We start from the raw sequence: 22682 nt of genomic DNA, 5'->3' as shown, positions 1-22682 counted from the left end.
CTAACTCCTGGGAGCATCATCAGGCTAGTAGGGTTCCTGTGTGAAGGAGTGCTTGCCTCCAGAAAATGTCTCCTTGGGAGAAAGTGACTCCTCAGGAGTAGGATTCTGGAAAGGGAGCTTTGATTACTCCAGTTGAGCTCTGGGTGGGGTCCAGCAAGCTCTAAGTTTAAAAGCCTTCACTGGAAACCCAGCCAGTGCTGGCACATCATCTATCCAGCCTCTGTGCCATGTATCTTGCCTCCTCAACCGTGCCCTGTGACTGATGCTCTGTTTTCTGACCTTGTGGAATGCCTAACAACCCTGTTTCTGGACTGCATGATGTACCTGAGTGATTTACTTTGTTTGACCTCTTGCTTGTTATCTGGACCACTCCTGCTGTTGCCTGATCCTCTTTGACTGCCTGCCTGCCTGCCTGTGTGCTGACTTCTGCCTAGATTTAGACCACCGCTGTTGTAGCCTGAACCCCACTGGATAACCACACATAGGTTTGAGTGTTTGCTAACTCCACTGCATTTAGAGTTGTTACATCCAAAGCAGGACAATATATGTATTAATTGCTATGGATATATACAAATTAATTTATGTATATTAAGCAAAAACAAAAACAGCAGCAGTAGTAGCAACAGGCTGTGATTTCACCATGCTTAAAAGAGGTGGAGGTAAGACTTAAGTTTAAAAATCTTCCCTGAACCACACCATGTTGGATAATTTCCAACCAGTCTCCAATATTCCATTCTTGGGCAAGGTGCTGGAGCTTGTGGTGACATCTCAGCTCTGGATATTTCTTGATGAAGTATTTTATCTAGCTCACTGGTGGGCAACATGCAGCCCAGGGTTCGCTTCTCCCCCCCACCCCAATGCATCTATTTTAAGTAGAAAAAAAATTGTTAAAGTCATGGTTTGCTACCAAAACCATTTGGCACCAAACCACTATGGAGGCTTAGAATGGACAAATTTAGCTTGTTCTGGTGGCAAACTGTTACTTTTTAACCCCACCCCCTTTCAGAGGTGATTGGGAGAGTTCAACCCATGTCAGCCCTGGGGGGCAGAAATTGCCCCCTGGACTGCCAGAAGTTGCCTGCCCCTGATCTAGATCTATTTCAGTCTGGCTTCAGGCTTGCTTATGGGACAGAAACAGCTTTGATTACTGTGGTGGCAACTGGACTCGGGGAGTGTCTGCCTTTCATTCTGCTGGAGCTCTCAGTGGCTTTTGATATCATTGACCAGAGGAGGGCATACCAGAGAAGGGCAATGAAGATGATCAGGGGACTGGAAACAAAGCCCTGTGAGGAGAGACTGAAGGAACTGGGCATGTTTAGCCTTGAGAAGAGAAGACTGAGGGGAAATAGGATAGCACTCTTCAAGTACTTGAAAGGTTGTCACAGAGAGGAAGGCCAGGATCTCTTCTCGGTCATCCCACAGTGCAGGACACGGAATACTGGGCTCAAGTGCCAGGAAGCCAGATTCCGGCTGAACATCAGGAAAAACTTCCTGACTGTTGGAGCAACACGACAATGGAACCAATGACCTAGGGAGGTGGTGGGCTCTCCCACACCGCAGGCATTTAAGACGAGGCTGGACAGCCATCTGTCAGGGATGCTCTGACTTGGATTCCTGCATTGAGCATGGAGTTGGACTCGATGGTCTTATAGGCCCCCTCCATCCCTACTATTCTATGATTCTATGACCATGGTATCTTTCTGGACTGCCTGGCTCTGATGGGATTTGGAGGCACCCTTTTATAGTGGTCCAAGGAAGATGTTCAAGTTCTAAATCAGTGCCTGCTGTCGGTAATGGACTGGATGACTGCAAAGAAATTAAACGTGAACTCAGACAGGACAGAGGTGCTCCTGGTCAGCTGAAAGGCAGATCAGGGAATGGTGGATCAACCTGTATTGGATTGTGTTACAACTCCCGATGAAGACTCAAGTTTGCAGTTTGGGGGTACCCCCAGGTTCTCAGCAGGTGCTCTGCAGAGCAATTGGTTGCACATCTCAGGCAAGTAAGCCAAACTACATGGTAAAAGGGAAGGCCAAATAGCACCCAGGGCAGGGAGCCCCATTTCTGAGGTGACTGAGGTTTGATGCTCAGGAATATGTTTTCCCCGTCATGACAGAAAACATAATAACTTATAGAATTAATAGCCACTGGCTATTGCCCTTTCCATGAGCATAGATATATTTTTATGAACAAGTAGTCAAATTAATGGAGGGGAGATCTGTCAGTGGCTACTAGCCACTAGGGCTGGGAAAAAGTCTAACATTTTTCGAAGGAAAGATGTCTCTTCCAGAGTCTGGGGAAAACTCAGAGGGGAAGATCTCTGTTTTCCTGCCCTGCTCAGATCTGGCTGGCTGCTGTTACAGTGCTGAGTTCGATGGACTTTGATCTGATCCAAGAAGGTGCCTTAATTTTATTTAGTGCTTCCCAAAAAACAGATAGCATGTAATTGTTTATCATGTTTTCACTGTGCAGCAGGGGCAGCATTACTCCCATTGTACAGATGGAGAAAACTGAAGCTCACCAAGACTGCTTGCAGGCGACCACTAACAATGAGAAGGCGCTGTGCAGCTATTCCATCTTTTCTCCTTAACAGATTTTCAGCATTAAGGAAAAAAGATGGAAGAAGCAGTAAGAAAATACAGGAGGATCATGAGTAGAAAACAACATCTTCTGGATGCCCTCATCTGGAAGTACTTCAAATCTCTCAAGGCTATTACACAAGCCCATGTCTAGCTGGGATTTGAACCCTGATCCCACCTCTTCCCTCCATTGTGTAACCCACAGCCACCCCTCACCCCTCAGGGGCTATACTGGCCAGGGTTTCCAGACCAAAGAGATACAGAATTGAGACCGGTACCTCCATCCCCCCACAGCTTGTCAACTGAATGAGTTGTGAGGCATTTTGAGAGGCCTTTACAACAGCAAAGATCGGAAGTCAAATTAATCCTGTTTCGTGCCTTTAACTCTGAGCCAGGGGTGCTGGCAGGATTCCATTTCTCTAACCTGCAACAAGCAATGCCTGCCCAGGCACAGACACAAGCCCCACTGGAATCGATCATTCAGTGGCCTGACCAAGAAATTCCACTCATGCTCTGAACTACCAGCTGCCAGAGCAACATTTGGAAATGTTTTCATTGTGAGCAGTTTTCCATGCTGTCCCGTCTCAGACACAGCAGGCCTCTCTGGACCTGCACCCACATGACCCCACCTATTTCCCTGGTTTACCTGTTGGATCACATCTTGCTGGTTTTCTCTGCGCTCTTCAGCCCCTCGTTGCCTGTCTCTCAGTCCTGCGTCTTCAAGCACGTCCTGGCTCTTCCTTGTTCATCGTGTCAGGAGTTGCATCGACCTGTCTGGGCCTGTGCATTTGGGCTGAACCTGCCCTGGTCCTCCCCTGCTTTAAGTTATCTCAAGAACAGGGGGTGGGGGCGAAATATCACAGAGACAATATTTCCGTTGGCTTCCTCACACGAAGGAGATTTACAAGTGAAGAAAACAGCAGCAGGAAAAAGCCTTGAGCAGGAAGCTCTTCCCAAATATCTTCACCATGGCAAAGAACCCCAGTTCTGCTGTGTAAGTCCCTGACATGCAGGATTACCTGCAGGATCAAAAGTAGCCCATCCTGAAGTGAACTGACACACCAGACCCCCAGAGAAGCATCCAGCAAATCCAGTGTGATTACAGCATGAGAACAAGTCAAAGAGATACCGCTGGGGGTGGGGTGGGGGGAACACAGCTCACCACACCCTGTCAGCTTCTGGCTGCCTGTTTCATCCAGGTCACATCCAGCAGAACACAGGTGTTTGCATTCGCATCAGTCAAGAACCCCTTGCAGCCACCCAAACCTAGTCAGTGACCTCCTTTCCAACTCCTCATCTGTGCCTCCTAAACTCGTGCGGAGTTTGAACGTGCAAGTGAGGCAGACAGAATGATTTGGGTGTTCCCATCAGCCTGAGCTGGATGGAGGAAGGAAGCTCCCTCACTCAGAGGAAGCCTCCCCAGGCCAGCGAGGTGGGGGAAGGGTGCTGCTCAATGCGGAATGACTCACACACCAAGAGCGTCTGTCTGTTTGTACACGCTCTCCACACCAGTATCAATATTTCACCTTCTTTAGCCCACCCTCCTTGACTTGTGATTATTTAATGAAATTGATAGTATTTGGGCTGCTTAGTATTACCAGTCCCAGAAAGATGTGTGGATTTATTTAGCAAGATGTAACAGAGGGCAACTGGCTCCCAGACACCTCTGTTGTCACAGGAACAGCCCACCTATGTCTTAAAAAGAAGAGCATGTGCAGGGCTAATCATTAGGGAAGTGGCAGTCTCATTTGGACCACCAATCCCAGAGGAGGTAGCCATTTTCCAGTCTTCATTTTCTGAGCTGGATTAGTGTAATGGCAATGATTGTGAGCTGGGCCATTTTATATTTGTTTGTTTGTTTAGTATATGTTTGGATTGCCCCGCCACCCAGTGAGTGCTTGAGGCTATGTACAAATAAAAACAATAAAAACAGTAAAATGCAGAATCTACAAAAAGTTAAACAAGGCAATCTGGGGGAAAAAATTGTTGTTGTTCAGTCGTTCAGTCGTGTCCGACTCTTCGTGACCCCATGGACCATAGCACGCCAGGCCTTCCTGTCCTGCGCTCTCTCCCGGAGTGTGCTCAAGTTCATATTCATTGCATCGGTGATGCTATCTAGCCATCTCATTCTCTGCCGTCCCCTTCTCCTTTTGCCTTCAGTCTTTCCCAGCATCAGGGTCTTTTCCAGAGAGTTTTCTTAGTGGAACAATGCTGTCTTTGCCAGCCACCTCAAGGACAATAAAGCGAAGGGTAGCCGAACCACCCTGGGGAGGGAGTTCCCAACAAGGGTGCTGCCACACAAAAGGCCCTGCCTCAAGTACCCACCAACCACTCCTCTCCTCACCTGTAACTGGGCTTCAAACTGCACAGGCTCATACTAGAGGAAATGGTTTTTCCGCTACCCTGGTCAAAAGCTGTTTAGAGCTTTATAGCAGACATGGGGAAACATATGTGATCCAGAGGGCGGATTGACCCCCCCCCCCGGTATCTAATGATGCCAGGGCCGCCCGTGACATCAGGGGCAGGGGCACAGCCCCAGACAGCATGGGGTCCCCGGCCAAAGTGCTGGCTGAAGCTCTCCTATCTGGAATTTCACCTGGGGAGCTGGCTTCCCCCCTCCCTCACGAGCACAGTGCACTGGGCCAGCACTTCCAGGAGCGGCTGAGCCCTGACCACAGGCCAGCTGGCTTCACTGCTCCCTTGCCTTTCCTGCACAGGGAAGCCAAGTGCCGTTTGTGGCCACTTCCGGGAGCCTGCTGAGTCCAGCTCCTGGAGTGGCCAGCTGAGCACTCCATCACTCCCCCTCCCCATCTCACTTCTGAGGGGCCAGGGCTTTGGGGAGGGGCCTTGCCTGAGACCTTGTGAGAGCCCCTGGCGGGCCAAATTTGGCCGTGGGGCTGAAGGATCTCCATCCCTGCCTTGTAAGCAAGAATCAGCACCTTGATTTGGGCTCAGAAACAAACCAGAAGCCAGTACAGCAGTCTGTAAAATGCACACCAGATAACAATGTTTTGTTATCTAGCTGTGCATGTTTTGCACTAGCTGAAGTTTCTAGACACTTTTCAAGGGCAGCGCCACACAGAGCACATTACAGTAATCGAAACATGAGGTGATTACGGCATGGTGATTGTGGCCAGATCCCGGTTCAAATCTCACTGCAGGGACAAACTGAATAGGTGGTCCAGGGCAAGCGACTATTCTCTCAACCTCAGCCTCCCGCCAGCCCCTAATCTAGGGATAGATCTGACTGTTCCCAACGTTCTGTCTCTGCCATGCTCGGGGTAGGTCAAAGAAGCAAAAAGTGGCAGGGAGAGGCATGTGTGCGGGCAAGTTGATACTGCCAAAGAGCCCTATGAATTTTGAGTCCTTGTGGAGACTATGCCACATTGCTAGTAAACACTTCTGGATTTATGCCACACCTGTGGAAGTCTCTTCTTTTAGAAAGCCCACATAACCAAGTCTCTTGTGATATTGAAGAGAACAAAAATCAAACTAAACAAATACAAATATACAATAAAGAAGCAGCAGGATAAAAGTAGCAACTGAAACAGTTCCAACACAGATTAAGGGTGCTTCTGGATGAGGCTTTCATTGTGCAATCGCCTTGCCTTATTCAAAGAATTCGATGGGGAGTCCAGACGATGTCGTTTTCCATTTTTAACCCTGCTGTGTTTTCCAGCTACTTTTTCTGTCAAAAGTTAGTGCCAGGTGAACCTACCTGGGGAAATTTCCATAATTACCTCACAAGCAGGGTGCCACTGTTGAAAAGGCCCTGCATCTCATGGCCATCGTCCTCATCTCAGAGGGTGGGGGCACTTGGAGGGCCTCCAAAGATGATTTGGGCAGGCTAATATATTCGACCAGTTGGTGATTCTTCAGCTACCCAGGTCTCAAGTGTGTAGTGTGACTGGGAGCTAGTGCAGTTGTTTCAGCACTAGTGAGATGTGTTCTCACCTCCTAGTCTTACAGCCAAGCAGCTGCATTTTGACTACCTGCAGTTTCCAAACTCTTTTCAAAAGCAGCCCAATATACAATGCATTACAGTGCTACAATGCATTACAGTATGACAATGCAGTGCAATCTGAAGGTTACCAGAGCACAGGCCACCATGGCCAAGTTATCACTGTGCAGAGGTTGCCAGAGGTGCACCAGCCTTAGCTGATGGAAAGCACTCTATCACCTGAACCTCCAGTGACAAACCTGGATCTAGGAGCATGCCCAGACTGAAAACCTGCTCTTACGGGGAGTGAAACCTCATCCAGAACATGTTAAATACAAACCCCCCCCCCCCGCCCAACAGATAAACCACCCACTAGTCTTTATCTGGAATGAGCTCCAGTTTATTGGGCCATATACCATCTATAACTGATGCCAGGTACTAATCTCGTCTGTCTACCACCTCGCCTGAATCGGATGTAAAGGAGAAGTAGACTTGGGTGTCAACATATTGATGACACCACACCCCAGATCACCAGATGACTTCTCTCAGTGGCTACATGAAGATCTTGCAAACCTTGGGAACATGATGGAAACTTGTGGGACCCCATAGCACACTATACCATAGCATAAATGAGACCGGGCTGAGCAGTAGTTCCCCACCACCAGAATCTTCTAGAATTGGCCCTTTTTCTTTCCTGGGTCAGGATGACACTAGAATGGGACGCAGTGTTCATTCAGGTGGGAAATTGTTCCCTTTGCTACAGGTAATTTAGGTAGGAACAGAACCACTAAAGTGCAGTGACCCCAAGCCAAAGAGCCTATGCAGAGGGATACCATGGCTGATGGTACAGAAAGTTCCTGAGAAGTCCAGAACAAACAGGGTCACGCTCCTGTCCAGCATAGGTCACCCATCATGGTAACCAAAGCAAAACCAGGTTGTAATGGATGCAAATAATTAATCTCATCCCAAAGTGTCTAGAGTTACACAGCAACCCCTGGATCAAGCATCTTACTTGGGGGGGGGGGGGTTGTTACAAGATGGTTCAAGGAGGGCTTTTTATGAAGTGGTCTCTCACTACAGCTTCCTTCAAGGTGTCCAGGGCTGCTCCCTTCTCTCAAGGAGACACTTGCTACCTCCTGAACTCAGTTCTTCTCTGCTCAGTGTTAAGACCTAAGAAGGGGAAGGTTCAAGCTCATGTTAGGCCGCAACTCTAAGTAATTTATCCACATCTTCAGGCTGCAACAATTGAAATTCATCCAAAGAATAAAACAAGACTAGATGGTGTCCCATATTCAAGGAGAAAAGTGGGAATCAAAGGAAAAAAAAAGTCATACCAATGGAAATGAAGGGATTGTTCTCTTGCTGGTCTAGCTTTCATTTTTCTTCCCTGCGACAGGGTGACACTAGAATGGGATGCAGCCTTGGCTCAGAAGCTGCTCCGCCTTTGCCACAAATCTCAATAGTTTTCAAAAGAGCATCAGAAAGAACTAGTGTGCATACGAGAACAACTTATCCTACTCCACCACTGAGGGTAAGATAAAAAGCAAGGCTTTTATGTTCCAGGCTGAACTTCCTAAACTGTAGGAAGTCCCCAAGGTGTTCAAATTCCATGCAAATAAAACTTATGTCATAAAAACTTGTAACATAAAGGGGCAAATGTTTGAAGAATATCTTCTCTCCTCTGATGCCCTGGCCGTGTTTCCCCCACCACTCAATATACCTTTATAGCTTTGTACTTTTGCACATATTCCCTCCAATCCTCACTGCACAACAGGACAAACGGATGTTGGGTGCCTGGTGTGAACTGCCCAGTAAAGCTGCCCTTGGGGTTATTTAGTGGATGGGTTTTGCTTGTACTCAGGGCCCTCGTAGCTGCCATGTTTAGACTCCATGAGGACAGTTCCTTTAGAATGACACTTTGCTTGGACTCTGCACAACGTGGCTGGGACTACTTTGTGACGCCCTTTTTGCAGCACACTTGTACTCTGTGGTGCATAGCAACTCTGTGGATTGACCTGGGGCAGAGTGGAGATGGCTTCCTTCCAACTGTGGGATTCAACTCATACGCCGTTTATCAATGTGGCATCTAAAAGCCCCACCCCGCGCCTGTAGGCATTTCCTTCTGAGAACACATGCAGACGTCACTTCTTGCCCACGTTCACTGTGCAGGTGTTTCCACTAAAACCACCATCTTCCCATCTAGTTAATGTTATATTAATATAAACACTTGTTACCATTTCACAGATGCTTAACATTCTTTAATTCCCTTTCTGCCATTCATAAGAGTTGACTTGAGTTAGTGGCCGGTGAACAAACCCCTCTTTAAAGAAGACAGCTACACCTCTACTCCTGCATCACTTGCACATAAGCAGGGGGTGACTAGACCGTGTGTGCAAAACTCTTTTGAGTTGACAGTGAGATCATGTGCTCTATGATTTATTTATCCTCCACAGAGCTCAAGGTAGTGTATATAGTTCTCCTCCCTCAAGAACAGAAGAAGCGCCCTGCTGGATCAGACCAAGGGTCCATCTAGTCCAGCATTCTGTTCACACAGTGGCCAACCAGCTGTCAACCAGGAACCCACAAGCAACTTCACAACAACCCTGTGAGGTAAGTTAGACTGGGAGGCAGCCCAAGCTCCCCGAATGAGCTTCATGGCTGAGTGGGAATTTGAACTGGCGTCTCCCCAGTCTTGGTCCACAACTCTATCACGCTGCTCTAACCATCCATGTTCTTTTTAAGCGTTAATATCGTGCTTTGTGATGAATCTTCCTGAATAAAGCCCATGTTATTTCCCTTTGTTTGTGTGAACACAGCCCAAAAGAAAGCAAAAGTCCTTTTGCAAATAAACTTTTGTAAGGAAACAGAAGTCACCTGAGTTAGTTCCTTATTAAATAAACTTTAATTATCTGCATAGAAGGGTAAAGGGAAATAAAAATGCATATCTGGAATTCATTGGCTTAATACATGTTTTTAAAAAGGAGCAGAGGAATGGTTTATTATTGAGAAGAAGGTCACTTTGCTTACGGAGGATGCCAAGAATGGGAAGAATGGAATGTGTTCCCAGAGGATTCAGCAGCCATTTGGCACGTGGCATTTCAGGGGCAGTCTTTAAAGTGCAGAAGGCACGAGAACTCTGCTACAAAGTGCATTAATTAAGAACGAAACAAAATTACTCTTGTGGTTTGAATCAGTATCTGTCCACTGAGGGTTCATCTCCCTGGGAGTCCTTGTTCCACACACCTTATATATATCCAATACTCACTTGCACACAAGACAAGCATGTGTTTGTCTAGAAAGGCAAGAGAACGAAGGCTGGGGAAAGAGGCGGCAGCTGCAGATCAGAATAAGGAAGTCACCCTTGTCCTTCTCACATGTTCTCTGTGTGGCCCTTCTCCACAGCCCATGTTACCCAAACCCATGCAGGGCCACACAATCGCTGCTGGGAGAAGGAGATGCGTGGCTGGCAGTGGACTTCCCTTTGCTCCCAAGCCCCTTTCTGCCCTTTCCCCAATTGTCCTCTGGACTGCCTTGTTACTGTGGCCAACCCCTCTTCAAGGAGTGGTACATCCTGAGGTCATTTCCAAAGGGATGCTTACAGCTTCTGCTGGTATTTCTGCCGGCGGATGCAGCGAGGGCAGAAACTGGCGTTGACTTGACAGCTGCTATGGAAGACAGTTTTACACTCACTACACCTGTGAGGAAAAAAAGGCGGGTCAATCACTAACATATTAGTGGGGGGGGGGCCTTGAGAGCTGACATCCCAGTTTGGCAGCCTTCCCCAACCACACCCATCATCCCCAGCCAGCATGGCCAATGGCACCAGGATGGGGAAGGCTGCCTTATGGTCTCCTGACCACTTCAAGAGCTACCATGTTGGCCCAGCCCAGTTTTAAATCACCTTTATGGTTAGTGCAATCCGTTTAGTTCAGCAAATTTCCAGATGTCGGCTTTCCTAGTTGCCGAGTCTGGATTTTGGAAGCCAATGCCCGTTTCTAACTAGCAATTAACACATGCCTTGGACTTTTCTCTGTTTCTTAGACATGCACAGCTCTGCTAAGAGAGACTGGTAACTTCGTGCACCCCAAGGCTGACCAGGTGTGCAAGAGGAAATGACTCCAGGCTGCCACCTGTACAGGACAATGATTCAGGAAATCCCTGCCGCCGCTGCGAGAATAAAAGTGCTCCAGGCACGTCCTGTCACGTGGGGTAAATAGCCTGATTCAGGCACCAGGAAGCTGTGTCATCCCAGCAAGGAGGTACACTTCCTGCTTTGATACACAATCAAGAAAGACAGGCCGACAAATTTCAGTGAACCATGTTCATCAGCTGCTACCCAACTATGTTGTTTCATTACTACAGCTTTGTGAGACAAGTCAGGATGCAGGAAAGGGAAATCACAATATTCAAAAGCTACTTTAAAAGAAGCTGATGCCTGAATTCCTTTCAGCATCCTGATCATCTTTGTACCATGGCAATGAAGCACTCGTTCCTCCTCATTCGCTTCCACTGATTTCTGAAAGTGCTATCCCTCCTACAGTCAGAGAAATGGAAGTGACACCATGGGACTCCATATGCCTTAAGACAAGACACCTAATGCCTCCCACCCCTCTAATAGATGCCTTGCCATTAATTATTAGATTCTTCTCCTCACTTGCCTGGTAAGCTCCAAGACATGTTGAATACATATGGGGAGGCATTGCATGTCCCCACTGCCCCACATCTGGTAAAAATGAATTCCTGTTTCTTTGAAAACCTGAATATAAAGCTGGGGGGGGGGGGGGGAGAATAATGCTCACCTGGTAGTTGTGTCAAATTCAAAGGGAAAGATGATGTCATTGTTGTTACAAATCTGGCAGATGAAACCCCTCTGGGTACAAAGTTCACAACTGTAGACATGGTGGGAGGCAAACTGAATCAGAGACTGGAGGAATACCTCAAACACACCATCTGCAATCTAAGAATGGAGAAGGGCTATTAGTAGGGGGGTAGGGTAAAAAGGGGAATTGCTGGCACTTTTTGTTTTTGTCATTCACAAAACACAGGGCATATATTTGTTTTTAAATCGTGCCTTTCAGCTTAAAACATCCAACACACCTGAGACACTATGATGCCAGAGGACTAGCTTATACCAGCCTTCTAGATGTATTGGTCTACAATTCCCATCATTCCCACCTAGCATGATCAACGCTGTTCAGGGATGGTGGGAGTTGAAGTCCAACACATCTGGAGGGGCCCAGGTTGGGGAAGGCTCACACCTGTCCACCTGAAGATCCAACAGAGATAATAAAGCACTTGCAATGCATCACAGAGGGAGAAAACTGGCAAATCAACCATGTATCAGGAAGAGCACCAGTGGGGGCTCAATTTGAGTCAGGGTTCACAAAGAGAGCTTAGCCCCAAACCCCATTTTCAAAGGTCTCTGGGAAGTGCACAGTAATAAAGGGAAAGAGTGCTTCTGAGCACACACAGACCAGTTTTCAACAGCTTATTGACTTCTGCTCTCTACCTGTGATTGCCCATTACGGTTTAGAACGTGTAGGGGTTTGCTGGCTTGAGTTTGTTGGGAATCCTGTTGGGGGGGAAGGGGGGAGACGCTTTTCTTGAGGAACACCTCTGCCTGCCTCTAGTTCAAGGAGCTTCCTCCTTCCAAATCTCATACCTGCCTCAGGTCAGCCATGCTGTATTTATGGGGACATTCCAGGAGGTAGTGCCGGTGATCAAGCCTTTGAAAAAGGATACAGAAGATGAGGAGTATCAATATCTGTTTATTAAGAGTGTTTGCCATGTTCTCCACGGAGTGCCAAGAGTCGTGCAGAACACAGAAATGATATAATACCTGTGCCAGAAGGAGGACTTATAAGTGGCGTGCAAGGGCAGGGGGTCAGGGAAGGGGGCACTCTTTGCTCCCCCCCCCCCGATTCTGCACAGGTTGGTCTACTGTCAGCCTTCTTTGGCTGTTTTCCTAATTCTCATCTCTCCCCTCCATTTGCCAAGCCACTGTCCTCTCAAGACACATCTGACCTGAGCCACACTTCCTAGCGTCATTTAACTTGCTCCTCCCACCATCAGTATATGCTCCTCTATCCTTTTCTCATTGCCGGCCTCTATCCACTTCTCATATATCATAGTCTGCAAAGCTCCTTGCACACAGATGATGCTAAGCCAGTAAAAGGTTAGGTTACCACAGCCAAATGTAGTTACTGACACATGAGATTTTTATTTTATTTTCCGGCAGCACTTTTGCACTGAGGGAATCCAAATTTTATGCACAACTGATTGCCTGAGTTGGGGCTGGGCAAATCTGGATGGTGGTGGGGGGGGGGGGGAGGCATTTTCACATCCTGGACCTGGCTGTGGGCTGCAGTCTGCAGGCAGGGGAAATTGGAAAAAAATCAAACTGTGATGGACTGCCAGAAGAATCATATGCAGCTTATTCTCAAGCTACATTTCACCCTTTTAGTGCTACAGAGTGCTAAAGGGGTAAAATACACCTAGAGAACAAGTTGCATTTGTCCTTTTAAGTGCTCTGTAGTGTTTTGCTGCAAGGATGGGTTTGCTGCCACTAAATTTGGTGGCATGATGGCAGCACTGGAGGGCAGCAGGGGCAGTGTGTTGACCACCCCTGGTGTAGGTTGGAGAACCATGTCTCCCAATGACAACCTTTAGGCAGAGATCAAGAGAGCCACTTGCTGCTTGTGAGGCTTGGGGCTCTCTCAGTCATTTCATTTGAGCTAAGCTGGAGAAAGTGGGTGGGGTGATGAAGATGGGTAGGAAGAGGACCCATTTTGGCAGGTGCAAATGAAGACAAGGAGTGGGATGGGGGAAGGACTCTTCCTGATGATGGAGCCTGCTGCAGGCACTGATCACAGTCCATAGTTCAAGGAGCTATGGTTAAGGCACATGAGCACAGACTTAAAAATCGGTTTCTAGGGCTCTGAGCATTTCGTGATTACACTGTTTTAAATTGTGTAAAAATAGACTTAATTTAAATACTTACATTTTTTAAAAAGTTCCTAGGCCTCATGAATTTACTTTCAGTATTTAAGTTGTAAAACGTTTCTAGGCCTCATGGCTCCAAAGGTAGGCGTTGTATAATGCAGGATTCTTCACTGAAAGGCCCGATAGCTCCCAATCACCTTAAATATGGCTCTCCGCGTCTCTCTCATTCATTCACTCTTTCTGTCTCTGTGCAACAGCTGCTCATTCTCTCTGTTTGCCTGGGGGTTTGCTTTAGTGGTGGGCTGGCTGCTGTGATCTGAGCTGCTGGAGGAGGCTTTGTGGGTGGGGAGTCAGGCGATCTGCCACTCATCAGCTATGAAGTGGCTGAGGGCGGAGAGCAGACGAACATAGGGACAATCAGCCAATTAACTGTGGTGGGGAGGAGCCCAAACAGCAAAGAGCAATGTGACTGTCTCGCTGCAGTGGTGTACAGTGCAGGCACTGGAGGTGGAGGAGAAATTGGATGTGTGGGTGAGAGGGAAGACAACATGGACTGACAGAGATTCTGCAGCACTGAGTAGAGCAGAGGACTCTCTCAGTGACGAGACAAAGGTCCTTCCCAATCCAAGGACCACGTGAGCCTGTCAGAATTTGCCTGCCTGGTGACTGACTGACAAGGCCTTGCTTGGACGACACGGGGGCAGAATGGGGAAGAGGCCAGACAGCCCTCCAGCTGCGTTCTGTGCACTACATCACTGCTTGACCACTGGGGGAAGAGGAGAGGCCTCCCACTGCCCAAGGAAGGCCCCCCAAGCAGCAGTGGTGTCTGGAGCCAAAGTGGCTCCTGTCTGGAAAACAATGAGGATCACTGGCATAAGGTATAGATCAGCAATCCCCAAATCATGTGCCTGTACACAGTGGTGTGCTGCAAGAAATACACCTCAAAAATACCTCCGAGAATTAAAGCAGCCCCATTGAATGCATCCACCACTCTTTGCCCACTGCAGTAGGGTGACCCTACGCCACCGCACTGATCTCCCTCCTCTCTCTGCCAACCCACAGGAAATTACATCATCACCAGGGAAAGAGTGAGGATCCCCTACAACTCCCTGATGCAGCCTGTACTCCTGCTGACAGGCCTGGGGGAATCTCAGAAGCATCACCATATTGCCCAGGAAGCAGGGTTCCATCCCTGAGCCCTGAACAAAGAGCAAGAGGAAGGAAAGACATCAGGAGGCGTATCCAACCACTGCAAGGAAGGTGCCTGCCCTTTGTTCTGGGAGCTCATCAAGAATATACATGTAACTTTTTTTTTAGTGTGAGAGTAAAGTATGCTTCCACTGGCATAGGAAAAAAACCCTGATGCAGTTATGAAACATTTGGTAAACAACGGAATTGAGATTGCAGAATTTAGCTTTTTCCTTGGGGAATTTTTTTTAAGAAGGACACGTACAGCCCTGTTTATTTCCTGAACCACAAAAGTGACAAACACGTTTTCCTCCTCAAGCACACACCTAAAAACTATGCACATCCAAGGAGTACCTCTCCCTGCATGACCCCAGCACAGGAGGTCCTGTCCAAAATCCTATCCCTTCTTTGTAAGCCAGCTGGAGGTTTTATGACTAAAGTATGGTAAAAAAAATGTTCTATGCAATGAAAGAAGTGAAAGGCAAAATGCTCAGGGACAGACATGCTGCATGAGGTGACATTTCCTTGCCCAGTTAGGAGCGTGGACAAGAGAGAGAGGGAGGGAGTGGATTTGGGGCCTCACTGATTAGAGGGAGGAGGTGGGCTTGGATGCAGTGAAGACTCGCCTCTTGCCAATCTCCTGCAGGGCTCCACTGCGGCAAAGGACAAGGTAGTCCCCAAGGAGCTTCAGCTGCTCTCGGCTCCTGAAGATGCGGCTCATGAGGTCCACATGGTCGTAGAGGGTCTCATTCACCAGCTTCAAATCAATCAAGGGCTGGCTGTGAATTTGGGTCAGGAACGTCAGAGCTTGGTGACAGACCTAAGGGACATGGTTGGAGATGTGAGAACGCCCTGAAAAGGACCCTGGGTGACCATCTAGGGAGGTCAGCTGGAGGGGCCATTATGTGGGCTGGTAGGGTTACCACTTCAGGCACCACCCCCACCTCTGATTGGAAGACCAGGCTCTATAATTCTCACTTATTCCCTTCCAAGCAAGGTTATCTGCCATCAGTTCTGCCAGACATACAGAGGACTCTTTACAGTGTTTGCAAATAACAGTATTTTGGGGGAGGGGCTCGCCTTTTCTTCCAGTGCCATTTTTCCCAACAAAAATCCCCACCCCACTTATTGCAGGTAACCATATCATGCAAGAGAAGAAACTGCTACTAAGCACGGAAGTCACCACACTGAGAATCTCAGCTGTCATTTTAGAAAAGTGAAGTTCCAGCTCCAATGGGCTGCAAACTGTGAAATCTCAGAAGCTGGAAAGGGAGCAGATCAAATGCTCAGGGGCAATATGCTGCAGAGCTCTTTGCGCTTTTCCATGACTCCCAAATAGATGGCAGCATTTGCAAATGTGCTCTATTTACACAACGCATGCAAGCCACAGGGCTTACTTCATGAAGAGCTACAATGAATGCACAGAGTCAACGCTAGGGATGTCAGAGACTTTCACCACGAATCTCAGGGAGGCCGAATGCCAGCACATTCGGCCCCCCCGAAATCGGTGGCGAAATGGTCTGCCCCCCCCCCGGGACGGGATTTACCTTGGGCAAATCTCCCTGGTGGCAGCGGCTGTGGCAGCGGTTCGGCGGCATTTCCAAGTTAAAAGAAATCAACGTGATAGGCTACGTAAAGATTTACGTAGCCTATCACGGCTAGATTTTAAAAAAATACCATGATAGGCTACGTAAATGTTTACGTAGCCTATCACAGCTGAGTGGGGGGAAAAAAACCCCCGCGCATATGCAAATGGCGGCACCCATGGGCACCGCCATTTGCGTTCCTTATTTTGGCACGTCTAGTCTACATAAACATTTACGTAGACTACGGTGAAAATAAGGGGAACACAAATAGCGTAGCGTCTATGCTATTTGCGTTCCCCTTATTTTCGCTGTAGTCTATGTAAATGTTTACGTAGACTAGACGTGCCAAAATAAGGAACGCAGATGGCGGCGCCCATGGGCGCCGCCATTTGCGTACGCGCAGTTTTTTGTTTTTTTTTTCACTCAGCTGTGATAGGCTACGTAAACATTTACGTAGCCTATCACGGCTGACTGCAGGGACGCAAACGGCGGTGGCTACGGCCGCCGCCATTTGCAGTCCTGGCCGGCCAGAATTTCTGGAGGGGAGGGATGGAGTGCCTCCCCCCACCATGAATCAAATTTCGTCACAGGTAAGTGACTTTCGTACATCCCTAGTCAATGCAGCCCTGATCACCGTTCTAGGATGAGCAGGGACTGTGTGGCTTCTTTGACCTGCCTAGCACTAGCACAGGAGGACTAAATCAACGCTGATTAATACTCTTAAGTTATTTAGATTTTCTTAGAATCTGAAGGTTGCTTTACTTCCACATTTGACCTCCAGTACAAAAAGGCAGCTGCGGGTAGAAGGTGAGTTTGTGAGGGAGGGACCAGAGGCGGGACTGAAAGCAGAGCCTACTGCAAGTTGCACCTAGACCCCCAGGAAGTTACATTAAAAGTGCCTGTGTTCTCAGGCTTTTGCTGTTACAATGTTTGAGAAACAGACTAGATTCAGCAGTTTTGTGACCGCAGCAGTGCAGTAGGTCTTCATGCTGGGTTCTGATGCAAGGATGATACACCAGGCACATCTGAAAGGAGTGTGCCAGTGCACCCCACAACCTTCCTCCCTCAAGTTGCCCAGACCTACCGGACGCTTGGTGAGATCCCAGTTATGAATCAGGCGTGAAGGAATCACTGACTCTTCATCCCAGTGGCAGCTGTCGCAGTAATAGAGGCCTGTGAATGAACACAGCTTGGGCTTCACAAAGGAAAAGCCAATCTGTCTGGAGCAGCCTGAAAAAGAAAGTGCAAACTGTAGGGACTTCTAAGGATGCCCCAGACAGTCCCTGGGCTATCTGGAAGTGTCCCATTGAGGTCCCAAGCCAACCCCCTCCTCTTTCTAATGCTACTCTTGCATGTCTACCTGTGTTGACAACCTGAGACCAAGGATGTCCTTTGAACACATGATTAGTATGATGGTACCCTGACTTTCAGCTAGCACCATCCCCAGCGAGCCTATGGATGGAAAGCAGGATTGATCTCTTCAGAAATCAAGGATCAAGGTCAGACTTACCATTAAGGGGCCCTAAATTATCAGTTATTTAATTTTATTATCAATTTGACCACCAGTGGTGTGCCATTTGCATTCTCTGTCTCAGGCACCTGAGTGTCTTGGGCCGCCTCTGTTAAGGAGCAGTACAATGACTCCGTTTCAGTGGTCAGAAGGCATGGAAATTTATTTATTCATTCTTCCATTCCATTCCATTCCATTCCATTCCATTCCATTCCATTCCATTCCTTTACTGCCCAACAGCCGAAGCTCTCTGGGTGGTTCACAAAGGAAATATCCCTAAAAGCCTGCATAGCATCACAGAGCTGGAGAGAGGCTTGTCCCAGGCTTTAAGCTCTCTACCGAAGGAACCTGTGACACATGCCCATTCAGAGTATTTAGCTTTTCTAATTTATTCCAGTTGCAACAGCTGGATATTTGCTGAATTTGAATAAAATAAAGCAGAAAATGAGAAATGGTGGAGAGGACAATGCATATGTAGAAGAAGGGAAAACAACAAGCCATGATGCATGTGCAGAAAGAGTAAGACCCGAACAGCAATGGGGTCAATCCGTGGGCCATTTAGAGGAGGCAACGGAGGTTATGGGCAAGAGAGCGATGGGCAGAGGCCTGCTTCTCAGCAGCCTGCCTTCTCTCAGGGCCCTTTCCCCCGCCCCAGCATCTCCCCACCCCTTCTTCCGAGTACGTGGTTTCTGCACAAGGAGCATAACCTTTGGATTGCAACCGGTAGGCTTTTCATTGGGCCAAATTTGGTGCAGAGAAAAATTGGTGCTAATTACAAACCCCAATGAAACCCCCATCAGATGTTCCACACATGTTCCTTAAAGGCTTGTTAGGATTCATCAGACAAAATGTGCATATATTTTGATACGATGATGACGTCCTTTTGTAAATCACCCTGGAAACAAAAGGTGTTGTAGAAATCTATAAAATAAATACGCACATACATAATCAAGAGGAACAGAATTGTGCTTTTTAAATGACAACCTGAAAGAGTTCCTTGCAGCTTCTATGGGTTAGATCCAGACATCCATATACTCAGAGTAGGCTCACTAAAATCAATGTGCCATTGATTTTGATGGGACTACTCTAAGTACAACTAAATCTGGATCCAATCCTGCATTAGAAATAGCACTGTCAGAACATGGAGATTTCTTGATGCTCTCCCACCAGCCCTCCTGTCCCCATGTAACACAACTTGGCACACCTACAGCTAAAGCAGCAGATCAAGCTGCTTTTCACAGCTGGGTGTTTCTGCTGCAGCTGTTCCTGCTTTATCTTGCTGTTTAATTACTTTGTGGATTATTCTTATTTTTGTTTTGAAGTGATGCCAGCGCCTTGAGCACTGTTTTGACAGTGGAAGGGATATCCATTGTTTTCAAAGTCTGAGCCCAATTATTTATTTGCAACCCGGTCGCCACTCTCCTACCTGCACAAATGAAGCTCTGGCAGTCCAGGCCCTTCTCTGTGGGGATGGCAACCAGATACTGCAGAAGGAATCCATTCTCCTTGACTGTGCTCTTCAGGGCTGCCTGTGAGTCCCCATCCAGATTGCCCCCGAGGGTCAGTGCCTCCTCAGCAGTCTCCAGGTGGGACATAAGCACTCGGCGGACTAGGTCTCTCCACTCAGCTGCCTCCTCTGTGCTCTCTGCTCTCAGCTTCAGCACCGCTTTTGAGGTTATGACTTTGAAGAAGGCAGGACCTCCCAGGTTCACATCAGGCAGGATGTCCTGAATGGTCTCGACACCAAAGCTGTTGCTCAGTGTTTTTTCGCCATTCCTGGCTTTGAAGCACCTCAAGGCTTCTAAGGACAAGGAGAACACAAAAGGGGCCCACGTTCTTTCAGCCTCCAGGTACAGAACAGATTCTTTGATTGCATCTAACTCGGGTGCCAAGACACACGTCCAGTCCAGTTCAGTCCAGCCAGTTCCACTGTGTTGAAAGGGGACAGGCAGGTCACTGGGTGGTCCAGCAGCAGCGTTTGCTTCGGGGCCCTCCACTGCCTCAGGGCACTCCAGAGTCTCCCAGTCCTCATCTTGTTGGGGCCTAAACTCCTGAAGGGCCTCGTGCAGCCGGTCTAGCCAGTCCTCTGCCTCGCCCTGAGAGGGAGCCCGAAGGCACAGCCGCTTGCCAGAGAAGACCAGATCGAAGCGGCCATCGCTATGAGCCAGCCCCAGCGACTCGCACCTCAGCAGGGAGCAGCTTTCCACACACACCCGCTCCTCGCTGTCCACAAAGAGACGCAGTTCCAATGGGGAGAGCTCACAGAACAGCTTTTTCCAGATGCCCATGCCCCCTCGCCGCTCCAGGGTCCCCAGCTTCAAGAGGCCACGGAAGGGATTGGAGAGGCCTGCAGTTGGGAAGAGAAGAGTAATATTGGCCCATGAAGACGCGGGCTAGGGCACCTCCAGCAGAAGTGATTTGTAAGTAATCAATGACAATGGTACTCCAGCTACTACAAACATTGCAAACCACCAGACTGTTTTGCCCATTTCCTCCCACATCCCTTCATTATTTTCTTAGCAGAAAGACAGTTTACCCATTTGCCTCCGGTGAACAACACAAAAGCCCTTCAGTTCCCTCTCAGGGGACGGTTTGGGTTTGCTGGTCTCCGACAAGGATGCATGAAGCCTGCCCTGATCCAGGGCACTGTTTGGTATTGATGGCTGGCCGGCAACAGGCCTCTCTGGCAAGGGAAGATGTGACTGGGAGAGGCCTTCTCCTGCCTTCTCAGGAGGAGGATGAAGGTCAAAATCATCCTCAGTGATCCAGCTTGTTTTCTGTTGGGGAACAAAAATAAAAGAAATGCATTATTGGAGCTGTTGCCACCTGGATATTATATTGAATTCAATATGCTGATGCAGGAGAACAAAGTGCCCTCAGCACACAACGCTTTTACAGAAGTGGTGCAGTCTCTGCCTAGGGAGCTTATGTTTGATGGACAAGAATGGGGTGGGAGAGGGCAGAAGGCGTGTCAAATGAGTCCTGGGGGCAGAGCAGGGGAGTGAGGATCCTTCGCTCAGTTTTGAACAGTGTTAGAATTCAGGAAAAGATAACGGAGCCTCCGTGATCAAGAGCAAGACACCTCTGATTACTGGAGACATCCTAGGCAGGATGACATTACGTCTTGCTGAGTGTGACATAGAATGGCTGACAGCCAAGCATGAGAAAGACTTCCTCTGGAGGCACTCTGAGGCCAGGGGAAATGAAACCAAGGAGAAGAATTTCCAGTTTAGCTGCAAGGAAAAGCATTTCCCAACCTGAAAAATCACTGCTTCATCACTGCCAAGGACCTAATTCATGAGCAAGGGGGATTCTGCCAGTTCTCATATCTATATATATATGAGGACGTGGACAGGATCCTTGGAGAAGTGTAGCCAATGATCTGTCTGTTTGACCCTTGTCGGATAGTCAGCCTGGCCACATATGAACACCTGGGTTAGTGAAATGATTAATGCATCTTTGAGAGGGGTCTGTGTTCCATGTGTGCATTGGAGGTGGTAGTGGCTGTCCTTGAATAAAAAAATCATCTTTAGATCCTTCAGATTTGAACATCTATCAAACATTCCATTTTGGCAAGGTGTTTTGAGTGGTACATCCTTTCCATTCAGGTATTTGGTCTCATCTGGGGACTGAAAATTCCTTGGTCGCCCTAGTGCAGCCTTCCCCAATCTAGTGCCTTCCATGTGTGCTGGACTACAACTCCCATTGGCCCCAGCCAGCATGTTCCTGGGCCATGCTGGCTGGGGTCAATGGGAGTTGCAGTCCAGCACACATGGGGGATACTAGATTGGGGAAGGCTGTACCAGTGGATGACGTGCAGGGTTCTATTCTCCCCCCCGCCCCCTGCCCAATGCTTTTTGACATCTATGTGAAACTGCTGGGTGAGGACCTCTGGAGATTCAGGCAATGGAGTCATTAATAAGCAGATGATGGCTGGCCGGCCCTCAGTCTCGTGTCTCTAAATCCAGGAAAATTCTGGACCATTGTTTGATGGCTGCGAAGGACTGAATGGGACATAACAAGCCGAAACTCAGATAAGATGGAAGAACTGTAGTGGTGGCCAATGGGGTTACACCTCTTTGTAGGGGCAGTGGAACCCCATCCATATCAGAGTCATAGCTTCAAGATGCTCCTTGATCTGGCATCCCTTCTTGACGTGCAGGTGGCATCAGTGACGAGGAGAGCTTGTGACCAGCTTTGTCTGGTATGCCAGATATGACCCTTCAGGACAAAGCTGGACCCTGCCACTACCATTCATGCTCATCGCCCTTAAAAAGCATTTGGAAACTTCAATTAGTGAAAAATGCTGCTGTCAGACTGTTGAATGGGATTAGGTGATTGGAATGTAATAGCGGAACAGAATGACCTAGTTTGCATATAATAACAAAACATGGTTCAATTAGCCATGGTTTCATTAACCATGGTTTGTTGAATCACGAGTTGTTGTTATATGTGGACCCGGAACTATGGATTAACTATGGGTTGTTAACCAGAAACAGCCCACGAAGAGAGCCCATGGTTTGTTGGTGAATTGTGAACCATGGTTGTTTAAACCATGGGTTCTAGTTATGTATGAACCCAGAATTGTGGGTTGTTCATAAATTATTTTGCCAGGCTATAGAGGCAGCAGGCAAGAGCAATAAAACCCCCCAGCCTCTTTACATACCAGTACTGCAGTGCTGCAAAGGCATTTGGGATACAAGGAGGGAGAGGGCAAAGGAGGAGGGAAACAACCCAGGGACAGAGAAAACAAACTGTGGTTTGTTTGATCATCTGCCAGACAAACCCCGGGTAGGGCAACAAATCATGGTTTAAATAAAGCATGTGCTACCGAACCAGGCCAATACTTGCTTGATTTCTACTAGTTACCCATTTCTTTCCAGGTCCAGTTTAAGGTGTTAGTTTTTGCTTTAAAAGTTTGAACGGGTTAGGTCTGT

At 48.1% G+C, this 22682-nt stretch overlaps 2 protein-coding genes across 11 annotated transcripts in view; both read right to left on the bottom strand.

The window, feature by feature from the left end:
- ARHGAP27 (Rho GTPase activating protein 27) overlaps positions 1-3919 on the bottom strand; it is a 101465-nt gene extending 97546 nt beyond the window's left edge. The window contains exon 1 of the mRNA XM_084857210.1: positions 3226-3919. The gene's annotated coding sequence lies outside the window, so the exon portion shown is untranslated. The remainder of the gene's footprint in view (positions 1-3225) is intronic.
- A 4843-nt stretch (positions 3920-8762) lies between these two features.
- PLEKHM1 (pleckstrin homology and RUN domain containing M1) overlaps positions 8763-22682 on the bottom strand; it is a 35019-nt gene continuing 21099 nt past the window's right edge. For 7 of the 10 annotated variants that reach the window (XM_084857205.1, XM_084857206.1, XM_084857200.1 and 4 more), the window contains 7 exons: positions 20282-20522; positions 19172-20092; positions 17320-17465; positions 15276-15469; positions 12182-12245; positions 11319-11476; positions 9401-10214 (listed from right to left, as the gene is read on the bottom strand). In XM_084857205.1, the coding sequence (XP_084713331.1) occupies positions 10115-10214; positions 11319-11476; positions 12182-12245; positions 15276-15469; positions 17320-17465; positions 19172-20092; positions 20282-20522 (1824 nt within the window). In that variant the 3' untranslated portion in view covers positions 9401-10114. Of the gene's footprint in view, positions 10215-11318; positions 11477-12181; positions 12246-15275; positions 15470-17319; positions 17466-19171; positions 20093-20281; positions 20523-22682 lie in introns of all 10 variants that reach the window. The other 3 variants (XM_084857204.1, XR_014792205.1, XR_014792206.1) reach the window with 3 other exon arrangements.

The sequence above is a fragment of the Heloderma suspectum genome, chromosome 5 (genome assembly GCF_057233095.1).
Source record: "Heloderma suspectum isolate Gila_16-S chromosome 5, 16-S_ref, whole genome shotgun sequence".
Lineage (NCBI taxonomy): Eukaryota > Metazoa > Chordata > Lepidosauria > Squamata > Helodermatidae > Heloderma > Heloderma suspectum.
This window is presented reverse-complemented; position numbering and strand designations above follow the sequence as displayed.